The sequence below is a fragment of the Ranitomeya variabilis genome, chromosome 1 (assembly GCF_051348905.1).
Source record: "Ranitomeya variabilis isolate aRanVar5 chromosome 1, aRanVar5.hap1, whole genome shotgun sequence".
Taxonomy (NCBI): Eukaryota; Metazoa; Chordata; class Amphibia; order Anura; family Dendrobatidae; genus Ranitomeya; species Ranitomeya variabilis.
This window is the reverse complement of record NC_135232.1, coordinates 405,736,405-405,752,524: the sequence shown is the minus strand read 5'-3', so window position 1 is coordinate 405,752,524 and position 16,120 is coordinate 405,736,405. Positions and strand designations below refer to the sequence as shown.

Below are 16,120 nucleotides of genomic sequence, written 5' to 3'. Positions count from 1 at the left end.
ACCAAGTTATAAGAGGAGTCAAACCTGGTATTCCCCAACATCTAATTATTATTATTATGTATTATTATAGCGCCATTTATTCATGGTGCTTTACATGTGAGGAGAGGTATACGTAATAAAAACAAGTACAGTAATCTTAATCAATACAAGTCACTACTGGTACAGGAGGAGAGAGGACCCTGCCCACGAGGGCTCACAATCTACAAGGGATGGGTGAGGATACAGTAGGCGTGTCTAGAGCTGGTCGTGCAGCGGTTTGGTCTATTGGTGGTTACTGCAGGCTTGTCGGAAGAGGTAGGTCTGCAGGTTCTTTCTGAAGGTTTCCACAGTAGGCGAGAGTCTGATATATTGGGGTAGTGAGTTCCAGAGGAAGAGGAATGCGCGGGAGAAATCGTGCATACGATTGTGGGAAGGGGAGATGAAAGGGGAGTATAGAAGGAGATGTTGTGAGGATAGGAGGATGCGTGCAGGTAAGTTCCGGGAGGCGAGGTCACAGATGTATGGAGGACACAGGTTGTGGATGGCTTTGTATGCCATGGTTAGGGTTTAGAACTGGAGTCTTCAGGTAATTGGGAGCCACTGCAGGGATTGACAGAGGTGAGAGGCCGGGGAATAGAAGGGGGGACAGGTGGATTAGTCGGGCAGCAGAGTTTAGAATAGATTGGAGGGGCGCGAGAGTGTTAGAAAGGAGGCCACAGAGCAGGAGGTTGCAGTAGTCAAGGTGGGAGATGATGAGGGAATGGACTAGGGTTTTTCTTGGTTGAGGAATGTACGGATCCTGGAAATATTTTTGAGTTGAAGTCGGCAGTGGAAAGGGCTTGGATATGTGGTTTGAAGGAGAGAACAGTGTCAAGGATTACACCGAGGCAAATTTTTGTGAAAAAAGTAAAATGTTAATTTTTTCCCTTTCATATTGCTGTAGTTCTCGTGAAGCACCTGAAGGGTTAATAAACTTCTTGAATGTGGTTTTGAGGAGTGCCCTTTTTAGAATGGCGCCACTATTGGGTATTTTCTGCTATACTGACCCTCCAAACTCATTTCAAATGTGTATATAGTGAAATATATTATATATATATACACCGTATATACTCGAGTATAAGCCGAGATTTTCAGCCCAAATTTTTACCTGCTTCCGGGGCTCCTGGCGCTGTCCCTGCAGTCCCACGGTCTCCGGGTGCCGCAGCTCTTCCCCTGTTCAGCGGTAACGTGGGACCGCTCATTAGAGAAATGAATATGGACTCCACTCCCATAGCGGTGGAGCCGCATATTCATTTCTCTAATGAGCGGTAACGGTGACCGCTGATAGAGGAAGAGGCTGCGGCACCGAAGACCAGCTGTCCGGGGGAAGGAGCGGGACGCTGGGAGCAGGTAAGTATTACATATTCACCTGTCCGCGTTCCACACGCCGGGCGCCGCTCCATCTTCCCGGCGTCTTTCCACACTGACTGTGCAGGTCAGAGGGCGCGATGACGCATATAGTGTGCACACCGCCCTCTGCCTGATCAGTCAGTGCAGAGAGACGCCGGGACGGGACGCTGAGGAGCTGCAAGCAAGAGAGGTGAGTATGTCTTTTTTTTTTATTGCAGCAGCAGCAGCAGCAGCAGCAGCAATGGCACAGCTTTCTATGGTACATCTATGGGGCAATAATGAACGGTGCAGAGTACTATATGGCACAGCTATGGGGCAATAATGAATGGTGCAGAGCACTATATGGCACAGCTATGGGGCCATAATGAACGGTATGGAGCATCTATTTTTATTTTTGAAATTCACCGGTAGCTGCTGCATTTTCCACCCTAGGCTTATACTCGAGTCAATACGTTTTCCCAGTTTTTTGTGGCAAAATTAGGGGGGTCGGCTTATACTCGAATATATATATATTACACAATATACACACACACACACACACACACACACACACACACATATATATATACATGCACATACACATTTTTTTCCAAAATTGTGCTGATGTAAAGAAGACATGTGGGAATTGTTATTTATTAACTATTTTTAAGCGATATAACTGATTTAAGGGCACAAAAATTAAGAGTTTGAAAATTGCAAAATTTTCTAAATGTTTGCCAAATTTCAATTATTTTTTTTATAAATGCAAGTCATATTGAAGAAATGTTACCACTAACATGAAGTACAATATGTCATGAAAAAAACAATCTCAGAATCAGTGGGATCCGTTGAAGTTTTCTAGAGCTATAACCTCAAAAAGTGACAGTGGTCAGAATTGTATAACTGAAACAATGACCGAGCCAATTAAGTACCAAATTGGCTGTGTCACAAAGGGGTTAAGCATGCAATGGGGGCTGCAGGGAGAAAATTAGGAGTTTATTCTTCTGGCATCCACTGGCTTCCTGTAATCAGGGTGGTGCAGGAAGCTGTAAAAGTCACAAGTCACTACACAGTGTGGGTGCAGTTATCACTCGCCCAGCTTATCTCAGCAGTGTGTGTGCGCGCAGAGCAGGCTGTCCGGTACAGTGAACATGTATAGTGAATGCTGATTGGTACAGCTTCCTACACCACACTGATGACTGGAAGCGAGAGACTGCAGGGAGACTACAACTTCATTGTCTCCCTGTATCCACTCTTTCAATAAGCTAGCCGAAGAGGTTTAAAACGCCATCTACCAACAGATTACCACTATGTGTGCAGCTGTGCATTACCACTATGGCGCTGAACGTTTCCCTTCAAAATACAAAAAACAATTTCCTAAAATCACCTCGCATGCCTGTCAATCTTCCTAGGTTTGTCAAGGAGAAAGACTAGTTCCCTAAATAATATATCATTAGTCCACCAACCGCAATCAGTAGAAGCTGAACAATACACTATCTGTCTGAAATGCTGAGATTGTAAACTTGTAATTTTACAACGCAGGTTTCATGCAGCACAGCAGGACAACAAACGTCTGTCTGAAGCAAATCATCCACTCACCAGTTTGGCTATTTTTCCGTAATCAATCCATCTGACTGTAGCAAAATTTGTTGATTCGGCACAGTTGAAGCCATGATTGAAACCGGCATGATACCCGTATGGGAAAGTGATCATAAATTCACCAGCTTCTTGTGTAACCTGCAGGGGAGAATCAAAAAGCTAGATGAATTGTGAAAAGAAAAGAGAAAAAAAAAAAAAAGAATAATGTTAACAAAGACATCAAAGCAGTAAAAGAGAATGCAGGAATATGAGCTGCTTGGAAATGAGAACCACCACAGTTCTAACATGGCAAGAGAGTAAAATAGATCCATACAAAAATAATGCTCACCCAATGGCTGCCCAGGCCAGATTGTCTACAAACTTCATCTTAACAATGTAATGTTTGATTATATATTTTAATGTTATGGGCATATTCATATGTAAATTGATAGCCTGATCAATATCAGCACAGACTTGCTATCCAGTCCTAGTTACTATGTCAGCAGTGAATTTCAGAATCCATTATGTTATTCTTGTAAGGAAAGGTAACCTGTCTGATCAGCAATGTGGGCCATTATTGTACACAGATTAACCTGTCAAAATTAAAACGGTTCTATTTGGGTTTGACCCATGGGAATATAGTATTCCAATATCGTGCAGGTAGACGACATGAACGTTCATTATAAAGATCAGGACAAGTACGGACGAAATTATCATCATCGCATAATAACAACGGATCGCGCCCAGACCAATGTTATTCTACGGAGTCGTATATATGGCAGAGATTTTCCCTCAGAACGAGACTAAGGAAAAAATAGAAATCGCAGCATGCCCGAGTCTGATGCAATATTGAGATCACTCTGACCCATGCAAGTCAATGAGTCCGTGGAGGCCACTGGACTGCATGCGGATGACATCTGAGTGCAGTGAGATTTCCATAGCCTTACACAATGGAGAAGATGGAGAAATTTCTCTCCGCATCTCAGAAAATCAAATCGCATTACCCTCACACTCCGATCATAGAATTTGATTACTGTGATTTTCATAATCCACCAGATGCTCTCAGACAAAAGAACCTATGGCCTTCTATAACTGCTCTAAACGAACAATCTAGATCTTTTCGATCCTGAAAAATCAGACTCAATTTGTTGAAGTCAGTGGCTTGCGAGCAAGGTGGAGATAAAAAAACTTGACCATTCCACAGGTTCACATTTAACTAGAAAAACTCAAGTGCTGCAACTAGCAAAGTTTGTTTGTTTGTTTTTTTAAGGTTTTTTGTGCATTTTTTGTGGTAACTACTAAAACAGATTAAAAAAACCTTTTGTGTGCTTTATGTTTAATTAGAAGGAGTAGTTAATGGTTGTCAGATGCTTGAAGAGAACCCATCACTTTGAGAAATGCTATTGGGGTCATACGGAAAAACGCATGAGTGCAATCCGATAAAAAACAAAAAATCAGATTGCACTCTGACCAATGTTAAATCTATGAGTCCCTGATCATCTGCAATTTTTCTCAGCTGAAACTAGACAAAAAAAAAAACTGCAGCATGCTGCGACTTACCGCATATATCGGACGATACTCACCAATGCAAGTCAATGGGTGTGATAAAAAAAAAAAAAAATGGATGGAGATGGGGAAGATGTGCCAAGGAGCTCAGTCCTGATCTGGCACAATCTAGTAAAAGATGCCCGTTTGGCTGATACTAGGAATGCAAGCCCAGGAGAAGGATTACTACAGCAGGATGACTAAGGAGGGAAATAGGAGTGCAGCAAAGGCCAGGGAGATGGTGGTGGGGAACTCTATAAATAGGAGGACAAACCGGGTCATCTGCCGCAGAAACCATGAATGCCGAACAGTCTGCTGTGTTCGGCATATTGCGATCGCTTAAGGCCCCGTCTCACTAAGCGATTTACCAACGATCACGACCAGCAATACGACCTGGCCGTGATCGTTGGTAAGTCGCTGTGTGGTCGCTGGGGAGCTGTCACACAGACAGCTCTCCAGCGACCAACGATCAGGGGAACGACTTCGGCATCGTTGAAACTGTCTTCAACGATGCCGAAGTCCCCCTGCAGCACCCGGGTAACCAGGGTAAACATCGGGTTACTAAGCGCAGGGCCGCGCTTAGTAACCCGATGTTTACCCTGGTTACCAAAAAAACAAACAGTACATACTCGCCTTTCGGTGTCCAGGTCCCTTGCCGTCTGCTTCCTGCTCTGACTGAGATCCGGCCGTACAGTGAGAGCAGAGCGCAGCGGTGACGTCACTGCTGCGCTCTCACTGTACGGCCGGCAGTCAGTGAGAGCAGGAAGCAGACGGCAAGGGACCTGGACACCGAAAGGCGAGTATGTACTGTTTGTTTTTTTTTACATTTACGCTGGTAACCAGGGTAAACATCGGGTTACTAAGCGCGGCCCTGCGCTTAGTAACCCGATGTTTACCCTGGTTACCAGTGAAGACATCGCTGGATCGGTGTCACACACACCGATTCAGCGATGTCAGCGGGGCCTCAACGACCAAAAAAAGGTCCAGGCCATTCCGACACGACCAGCGATCTCACAGCAGGGGCCTGATCGCTGGTACGTGTCACACATAGCGAGATCGCTACTGAGGTCGCTGTTGCGTCACAAAACTAGTGACTCAGCAGCGATCTCGCTAGCGATCTCGCTATGTGAGATGGGGCCTTTACACAGATTAATGGGTGGGGGTGGGGAAAACCCAGCAGTCATGGTACACATTGTTGACAATGAAAGTTAGAGTGAGGTGGAAGGTCCTTAAAAATAATTACAGGAAACTAGGGAAAGACACCCAAGTCCAGGACCTCCAAGGTGATGTTTTCAGAAATACTGCCAATGCCACAAGCGTCACTAGAAATACAGCGAGAACTTCGGGAGATAAATAAGTGGCTTAGAAATTTGTGTAGGAAGGAAGGGTTTGGGTTCATGGAGAACTAGGCCGACTTCTGTCGAATAAAGGCTGTACGGTAGGGGTGGGCTGTACCTCAGTGGGGTGGGGGGAGCTGTGGGTAGTTGTGCAAATAAGGAGATAGAGAAGAAAGAGTGAGATAGTAGGGGTCAAGGGGGGCAGGGACATGGGAGGAAAGTAGGGAGGTGGTAGGAGAAGTAACAGACATTTAATATTAGTGCATTAAGGGTACCGTCACACATTGAAATTTCCATCACTACGACGGTACGATTCGTGACGTTCTAGCGATATCGTTACGATATCGCAGTGTCTGACACGCAGCAGCGATCAGGGATCCTGCTGAGAATCGTACGTCGTAGCAGATCGTATGGAACTTTCTTTCGTCGCTTGATCACCCGCTGACATCGCTGGATCGTTGTGTGTGACAGCGATCCAGCGATGTCTTCGCTTGTAACCAGGGTAAACATCGGGTAACTAAGCGCAGGGCCGCGCTTAGTAACCCGATGTTTACCCTGGTTACAAGCGTAAACGTAAAAAAACAAACCGTACATGCTCACCCGTCGGTGTCCTTCAGGTCCCTTGCCGTCTGCTTCCTGCTCTGAGTGCCGGCCGGAAAGTGAGAGCAGATCACAGCGGTGCTGCGATCTGCTCTCACTGTACGGCTGCACTCAGAGCAGGCAGCAGACGGCAAGGGACCTGAAGGACACCGACGGGTGAGTATGTACTGTTTGTTTTTTTACGTTTACGCTGGTAACCAGGGTAAACATCGGGTTACTAAGTGCGGCCCTGCGCTTAGTTACCCGATGTTTACCCTGGTTACCCGGGGACTTCGGCATCGCTCCAGCGCCGTGATTGCAACGTGTGACCGCAGTCTACGACGCTGGAGCGATATTCATACGATCGCTGCGACGTCACGGATCGTGCCGTCGCAGCGATGAAAATTTCAATGTGTGACGGTACCCTTAATGCACTAATATTAAATGTCTGTTGGCACATGCAACAAGTCTTAAAATTCTCCAATTCATTAATTTGTTTTCATGTCAGCCACAGATTATGATGTGGTGAGCAATACTGAAACCTGGCTGTATGAAAGCCATGACTGAGTGACAAACCAAGAGGGTTACACTACATTCAGAAAGGACAGGAAAGACAAAAAAGCGGATGGGTGTGTATTTTCATTAAATCCAACTTAAGACCCATGATCAATGACGACATCGGGGGAGCTGCGACAGTGTTGAGTGGTATGGGTAAATAGGTAAATATGGCGAATGGCAACAATGGAAAGATGCCAATTAGAGTTTGCGATAAGCTTCCTAATATAGCTGAACAGGTAGAGGATGAAATGCTGTAACAAATTAATAAGGCAGCAATTATTATTATTATTATAGTGCTTTGGAACAAATCTACACTATACTGTTATTCCACCGTGGTAAACTTCTTCTTATTCTTATTATTCAGTCCGCACGTAATGCGGCCCGAACCGCTAAACTCACAGACTCCAGTGAGGTGTCATTTCGAAGCCAGCGTTCCTGAGAGGTGTGCTAAGTATTTTTCGTGCCGATCGGATTTGTAGTTTTTGCGCAATTTGTGTTTGAAAAAAGTCTTTCAATGCGTTTCAATAGGGAAATTGTCCCATACGTTTATAATGGGCTGGTTTCTGAGGCAATTTCTAAAAATAACTGCCACCTGGCTGATTAGCTCATTGATATGCGCAGTCAGACACAGTTACTATGCCAACGCCTATGAAGTCTACATCAGCTCACCAGGTCACAAGTTTTGTCAGATAATATCAGCTCTTAAAGTGACAGTACAGCACAATTCCAAACCACTATCCGTAGTCTTATGATTATTAGACTGTGGCCCGATTCTAACTCATCGGGTATTCTAGAATATGTATGTCCACGAAGTATATTGCACAGCCGCGCAGTACACAGCGCAGAGCCGCGCAGTACACAGCGCAGAGCCGCGCAGTACACAGCGCAGAGCCGCGCAGTACACAGCGCAGAGCCGCGCAGTACACAGCGCAGAGCCGCGCAGTACACAGCGCAGAGCCGCGCAGTATAAAGCGCAGAGCCGCGCAGTACACAGCGCAGAGCCGCGCAGTACACAGCGCAGAGCCGCGCAGTACACAGCGCAGAGCCACGCAGTATACAGTGCAGAGCCGCGCAGTACACAGCGCAGAGCCACGCAGTACACAGCGCAGAGCCGCGCAGTACACAGCGCAGAGCCGCGCAGTACACAGCGCAGAGCCGCGCAGTACACAGCGCAGAGTCGCGCAGTACACAGCGCAGAGCCGCGCAGTACACAGCGCAGAGCCGCGCAGTACACAGCGCAGAGCCGCGCAGTACACAGCGCAGAGCCGCGCAGTACAAAGCGCAGAGCCGCGCAGTACAAAGCGCAGAGTCGCGCAGTACAAAGCGCAGAGCCGCGCAGTACACAGCGCAGAGCCGCGCAGTACACAGCGCAGAGCCGCGCAGTACACAGCGCAGAGCCGCGCAGTATACCGCGCAGAGCCGTGCAGTGCACAGCGCAGAGCCGCGCAGTACACAGCGCAGAGCCGCGCAGTATAAAGCGCAGAGCCGCGCAGTGTAAAGCGCAGAGCCGCGCAGTACACAGCGCAGAGCCGCGCAGTACAAAGCGCAGAGCCGCGCAGTACAAAGCGCAGAGTCGCGCAGTATAAAGCGCAGAGCCGCGCAGTACACAGCGCAGAGCCGCGCAGTACACAGCGCAGAGCCGCGCAGTACAGAGCGCAGAGCCGCGCAGTATACCGCGCAGAGCCGTGCAGTGCACAGCGCAGAGCCGCGCAGTACACAGCGCAGAGCCGCGCAGTATAAAGCGCAGAGCCGCGCAGTGTAAAGCGCAGAGCCGTGCAGTACACAGCGCAGAGCCGCGCAGTACACAGCGCAGAGCCGCGCAGTACACAGCGCAGAGCCGCGCAGTACACAGCGCAGAGCCGCGCAGTACACAGCGCAGAGCCGCGCAGTACACAGCGCAGAGCCGCGCAGTACACAGCGCAGAGCCGCGCAGTACACAGCGCAGAGCCGCCCAGTATACAGCGCAGAGCCGCGCAGTATACAGCGCAGAGCCGCGCAGTACACAGCGTAGAGCCACGCAGTATACAGCGCAGAGCCGCGCAGTATACAGCGCAGAGCCGCGTAGTATACAGCGCAGAGCCCCGCAGTATACAGTGCAGAGCCCCGCAGTATACAGCGCAGAGCCGTGCAGTACACAGTGCAGAGCCGCGCAGTACACAGCGCAGAGCCGCGCAGTATACAGCGCAGACACACGCAGTACACAGCACGGACACGCGCAGTACACAGCGCAGAGCCGCGCAGTACACAGCGCAGAGCCGCGTAGTATACAGCGAAGAGCCACGCAGTATATAGCGCAGAGCCGCGCAGTACAAAGCGCAGAGCCGCGCAGTATACAGCGCAGAGCCGCGTAGTATACAGCGCAGAGCCGCGTAGTATACAGCGCAGAGCCACGCAGTATACAGCGCAGAGCCACGCAGTATACAGCGCAGAGCCACGTAGTTATACTGCCCAGTCACGTAGTATATTGTCCAGTCACATAGTATACTGCATATCCCTGTTAAAAAAAAAAAAAAGAATTAAAATAAAAAAGTTACATACTCACCTCCTGGAGCGGCCGGTATCTGATGGTTGTTGCACCTCCTAGAGCGGCCGGTACACGATGCTTGTTGCACCTGGAGTGGCCGGTACCCGATGCTTGTTGCGCGCTCCGGTCCCAAGAGTGCATTGCGGTCTCATGAGATGATGACGTAGCGGTGTTGTGAGACAGAAAGACGGAAGTGCCCTTAGACAATTATATAGTAGATTACCCCGCTCACCAAATCGGACCCCGAGGGGCCCGGCTCACCAAATCGGACCCAGAGTGACCCCGCCCACCAAATCGGACCCAGAGTGACCCCGCCCACCAAATCGGACCCAGAGTGGCTCCGCCCACCAAATCGAACCCAGAGTGACCCCTTCCACCAAATCAGACCCAGAGTGACCCCTTCCACCAAATCGGACCCAGAGTGACCCCACCCACCAAATCGGACCCTGAGGTGCCCAGCCCACCAAATGAGACCCTGAGGTGCCCAGCCCACCAAATCGGACCGAGTGACCCCACCCACCAAATTGGTCCCTAAGGTGCCCCGCCCACCAAATCGGACCCAGAGTGGCTCCGCCCACCGAATCGGACCCAGAGTGGCCGCGCCCACAGAATCGGACCAAAAGTGACCCCGCCCACCGAATCGGACCTAGATTTACCCCGCCCACAAAATCAGACCCAGATTGACCCAACCCACCAAATCGGACCGCCTGAGGGGCACCCAAGTGTGAAAGTCTTGCAGGGGCAGCCCGGGCACCATTCCAAAGCACTATCTGTAGTTCCTTCAGGAAATACCCATCTAGTTATTATTAATAACTAGCTGTACTACCCGGCTTCGCCCGGGTTAATGACTGCTGTTAGCAAAATAGAATGTGTTAACAAAAATGTATTCTGCACACAAAAACCACAAAACAAATAGATAGAAATGTAATTATTAAAAGGCAAAAACTAAGCTAATAGAAGAATTTCACAACATATATTAGCTTTGTTATACTGAGAATGTCTTTGTTGCCTATATTAACCAATCAGAGCTCAGGTTAATTAACTGTAGCAAAATAGAAGCTGAGCTGTGATTGCTTGCTATTGGCAGCCTGATAAATCCCCAGACAACAGGAAGCCCTCCCCTCTGGCAGTATATATTAGCTCACACATACACATAATAGACTGGTCATGTGACTGACAGCTGCCGTATTTCCTATATGGTACATTTGTTGCTCTTGTAGTTTGTCTGCTTATTAATTAGATTTTTATTTTTGAAGGACAATACCAGACTTGTGTGTGTTTTAGGGAGAGTTTCATGTGTCAAGTTGTGTGTGTTGAGTTGCGTGTGGCGACTTGCATGTAGCGACTTTTGTGAGATGAGTTTTGTGTGGTGACATGCGTGTAGCAACATTTTGTGTGTCAAGTTGCATGTGACAGGTTAGTGTAGCAAGTTGTGTGCAGCAAGATTTGTGCATGGCGAGTTTTGCGCGTGGCGAGTTTTGTGTGTGGTGCGTTTTGAGTATGTGCAAGTTTTGTGTGAGGCAACTTTTGCATGTGGTGCAACTTTTGTACATGTGACAATTTTTCTGTGTGTGCAAGTTTTGCATGAGGCGAGTTTTCCATGAGGTGAGTTTTGCACGTGTGGCGAGTTTTGCGTGAGCCTAGTTTTGCATATGGCGAGTTTTGCATGTAGCGAGTTTTGCATGTAGCGAGTTTTGCGCGTTGCGAGTTTTGAGTGGTGACTTTTGTGTTTTCGACTTTTGTGGCGAGGTTGGTGTGTGTGTGGTGAAATGTGTGCTGAGGGTCGTATATGTGTTCAAGCACGTGGTAGTGTGTGGCGCATTTTGTGTTTGTGTTCATATCCCCGTGTGTGGTGAGTATCCCATGTCGGGGCCCCACCTTAGCAACTGTACGGTATATACTCTTTGGCGCCATCGCTCTCATTCTTTAAGTCCTCATTGTTCACATCTGGCAGCTGTCAATTTTCCTCCAACACTTTTCCCTTCACTTTTTCCCCATTATGTAGATGGGGGCAAAATTGTTTGGTGAATTGGAACGCGCGGGGTTAAAATTTCACCTCAACATAGCCTATGATGCTCTCGGGGTCCAGACGTGTGACTGTGCAAAATTTTGTGGCTGTAGCTGCGACGGTGCAGATGCCAATCCCGGACACACACACATACATACACACATTCAGCTTTATATATTAGATATACCTGTATGTAATCTCCTGTATATAGTATATACCTGTGTGTCATCTCACCTATATATAGTATATATCTGTGTGTCATCTCCTCCTGTATATAGTATATACCTGTATGTCATCTCCTCCTATACACAGCATATACCTGTATGTCTTCTCTTCCCGTATATACTATATACCTGTAGGTAATCTGCTCCTGTATATAGTATATACCTGTGTGTCATCTCCTCCTGTATATAGTATATACCTGTATGTCGTCTCCTCCTGTATGTAGTATGTACCTGTATGTCATCTCCTCTATATAGTATATACCTGTGTCATCTCTCCTGTATATAGTATATATCTGTGTGTCATCTCCTCCTGTATATAGTATATACCTGTGTGTCATCTCCCCTGTAAATAGTATATACCTGTGTGTCATCTCCTCCTGTATATAATATATATCTGTATGTCATCTCCTCCTGTATTAGCCCTCGTTCACACGTTATTTGGTCAGTATTTTTACCTCAGTATTTGTAAGCTAAAATGGCAGCCTGATAAATCCCCAGCCAACAGTAAGCCCACCCCCTGGCAGTATATATTAGCTCACACATACACATAATAGACTGGTCATGCGACTGACAGCTGCCGGATTCCTATATGGTACATTTGTTGCTCTTGTAGTTTGTCTGCTTATTAATCAGATTTTTATTTTTGAAGGATAATACCAGACTTGTGTGTGTTTTAGGGCGAGTTTCGTGTGTCAAGTTGTGTGTGTTGAGTTGCGTGTGGCGACATGCATGTAGGGACTTTTGTGAGATGAGTTTTGTGTGGCGACATGCGTGTAGCAACTTTTTGTGTGTCGAGTTGCATGTGACAGGTTAGTGTAGCAAGTTGTGTGCAGCAAGTTTTGCGCATGGCGAGTTTTGCGCGTGGCGAGTTTTATGTGTGGTGCCTTTTGAGTATGTGCAAGTTTTGTGTGAGGCAACTTTTGCATGTTTTGCAACTTTTGTGCATGTGGCAATTTTTCTGCATGTGGCAATTTTTCTGCGTGTGCAAGTTTTGCGTGTGGCGAGTTTTCCATGTGGAGAGTTTTGCGCGTGGCGAGTTTTGAGCGGCGACTTTTGTGTTTCAACTTTTATGTGGCGAGGTTGGTGTATGTGTGGTGAAATGTGCGCTGAGGGTGGTATATGTGTTCGAGCACGTGGTAGTGTGTGGCGCATTTTGTGTGTGTGTTCATATCCCCGTGGTGGTGTGGTGATTATCCCATGTTGGGGCCCCACCTTAGCAACTGTACAGTATATACTCTTTGGCGCCATCGCTGTCATTCTTTAAGTCCCCCTTGTTCACATCTGGCAGCTGTTAATGTGCCTCCAACACTTTTCCTTTCATTTTTTCCCCATTATGTAGATAGGGGCAAAATTGTTTGGTGAATTGGAAAGCGCGGGGTTAAAATTTCACCTCACAACATAGCCTATGACGCTCTCGGGGTCCAGACGTGTGACTGTGCAAAATTTTGTGGCTGTAGCTGCGACGGTTCAGATGCCAATCCCGGACATACATACATACATACATACACACACACATACACACATTCAGCTTTATATATTAGATAATAATAAGGGCCTTAAGGTACCTTCACACGAAGCGACGCTGCAGCGATAGCGACAACGATGTCGATCGCTGCAGCGTCGCTGTTTGGTCGCTGGAGAGCTGTCACACAGACCGCTCTCCAGCGATCAACTATGCCGAGGTCCCCTGGTAACCAGGGTAAACATCGGGTAACTAAGCGCAGGGCCGCGCTTAGTAACCCGATGTTTACCCTGGTTACCAGCGTAAAATCTAAAAAAAACAAAACAGCACATACTTACATTCACGTCCCCCTGCGTCCACTTCCTGACTGACTGAGCGCCGTACAGTGAGAGCAGAGCGGTGACGTCACCGCTGTGCTGCTTTCACTTTCACTTTGCGGCGCTGAGTCAGAGGAGGAAGCAGACTGCAGGGGACGCAATGTGAGTATGTGCTGTTTGTTTTTTTTACATTTTACGCTAGTAACCAGGGTAAACATCGGGTAACTAAGCGCGGCCCTGCGCTTAGTAACCCGATGTTTACCCTGGTTACCAGTGTAAAATATCGCTGGTATCGTTGCTTTTGCTTTCAAACACAACGATACACAGCGATCGGACGACCAAATAAAGTTCTGGACTTTATTCAGCGACCAGCGACATCACAGCAGGATCCTGATCGCTGCTGCGTGTCAAACGAAACGATATCGCTAGCGAGGACGCTGCAACGTCACGGATTGCTAGCGATATCGTTATAATGTCGTTTCGTGTGAAGGTACCTTTACAATTAGGAATTTTAATTCTTAAGACATTCAATGGAACATAGAATCTTCTGCTTGTGCTAAAGGTACCTTCACACGAAACGACATTATAACGATATCGCTAGCAATCCGTGACGTTGCAGCGTCCTCGCTAGCGATATCGTTTCGTTTGACACGCAGCAGCGATCAGGATCCTGCTGTGATGTCGCTGGTCGCTGAATAAAGTCCAGAACTTTATTTGGTCGTCCGATCGCTGTGTATCGTTGTGTTTGAAAGCAAAAGCAACGATACCAGCGATATTTTACACTGGTAACCAGGGTAAACATCGGGTTACTAAGCGCAGGGCCGCGCTTAGTTACCCGATGTTTACCCTGGTTACTAGCGTAAAATGTAAAAAAAACAAACAGCACATACTCACATTGCGTCCCCTGCAGTCTGCTTCCTCCTCTGACTCAGCGCCGCAAAGTGAAAGTGAAAGCAGCACAGCGGTGACGTCACCGCTCTGCTCTCACTGTACGGCGCTCAGTCAGTCAGGAAGTGGACGCAGGGGGACGTGAATGTAAGTATGTGCTGTTTTGTTTTTTTTAGATTTTACGCTGGTAACCAGGGTAAACATCGGGTTACTAAGCGCGGCCCTGCGCTTAGTTACCCGATGTTTACCCTGGTTACCAGGGGACCTCGGCATAGTTGATCGCTGGAGAGCGGTCTGTGTGACAGCTCTCCAGCGACCAAACAGCGACGCTGCAGCGATCGACATCGTTGTCGCTATCGCTGCAGCGTCGCTTCGTGTGAAGGTACCTTTAAAGCTGCAAGTTCTTATCTACAGTTCAGGACAATTACCGCTCTCAGCTGGTAGATGAACCAACCAGGGGAGGTGATTTGCTGGATCTGGACCTGTCAAATAGGCCAGATACAATTTCAGATCTACAGGCCCAGGAGCATTTGGGATGCAGTGGCCATAATACGGTACGCTTCAATGTGATATTGAATAAAACATTTCAACGGGGAAGAAGTGGAACAAAAGATGAAAAAGCAAAAATGGAAACTCCCAAGGTCGTGAAGGGGTTAAAAAAAGGAATAGATAATTTTCTCAGTACACATTACAATGTAGGTTATAGTTTAACTTAGTGCCAAAAAATGTATTGATAAAGGTTGAACTTTATGGATCAAAGTCTTTTTTCAACCTATGTAACGATAAGCTTGAGGTAGGACTGAAATTCAGTGGAAAGGTGTTTTTCTGTGGTGATTAAAAAGGGAATCAGTCACCTCATTTTGGCCCTATAAATTGCAGCCACCGCCATCAGGGGCTTATCTACAGCATTCACTGCAGTTCAAATTCACGGCGGTGAACTCGGCTCTGCACCGTGCAACTCACGGTGCTAACTGACGGTGCTAGCGGAGATCTCACCGAGCTCACTGCCGATCAGCATGGCAGGAAACACAGCCTCAGTGACCTGCAGTAACCTCGATGACGTCAAAGCTAGTCACTGATGCTGCGCTCTCAGCAGCTCATTTCACAGTGCACAGTGGTTCTTAGCCTGGACAGTCACATCTTGGCACTGTCCAGGTTGAAAACGGTTTATCCCCCAAACATGGATTACAGTGTGGGACAGAACGATGGAGAGGTGAGGGATATTGTTTTTATTTTAAAGGGAACCTGTCACCCCATTTTTTCAGTATGAGATAAAAATACCGTTAAATAGGGCCTGAGCTGTGCTTTACAATAGTGTATTTTTTGTCCCCCGATTCCCCACCTATGCTGCCGAAATACCTTACCAAAGTCACCGTTTTCGCCTGTCAATCACGCTGGTCAATCACGCCCTTTTGACCAGACCAGCGTGATTGACAGCCGAAAACGGCGACTTTGGTAAGGTATTTCGGCAGCATAGGTGGGGAATCAGGGGACAAAAAATACACTATTGTAAAGCACAGCTCAGGCCCTATTTAACGGTATTTTTATCTCATACTGAAAAAACGGGGTGACAGGATCCCTTTAATTCTCTTGCAGGGGACAGTGGCTTCACTGTAATGGATGATGCAGGAAGTATGGTATAATTAAGATTTATAAAAGGAGTCTGTCATTCTTTCAATTAAAATGACTATTTTGGGTGTGTGTGCTTTTATAAAATATGAACATGGGGTTAGTAATGGGGGAGTCTTCTAGA

At 47.4% G+C, this 16,120-nt stretch overlaps 1 protein-coding gene across 2 annotated transcripts in view; it reads right to left on the bottom strand.

Annotated features, from left to right (window-relative positions):
• The window catches only part of KDM4C (lysine demethylase 4C), a 595,853-nt gene that overhangs the window by 353,404 nt on the left and 226,329 nt on the right, over window positions 1-16,120 (bottom strand). For both annotated transcript variants that reach the window (XM_077249185.1, XM_077249186.1), the window contains one exon: window positions 2,947-3,084. In XM_077249185.1, the coding sequence (XP_077105300.1) occupies window positions 2,947-3,084 (138 nt within the window). The remainder of the gene's footprint in view (window positions 1-2,946; window positions 3,085-16,120) is intronic.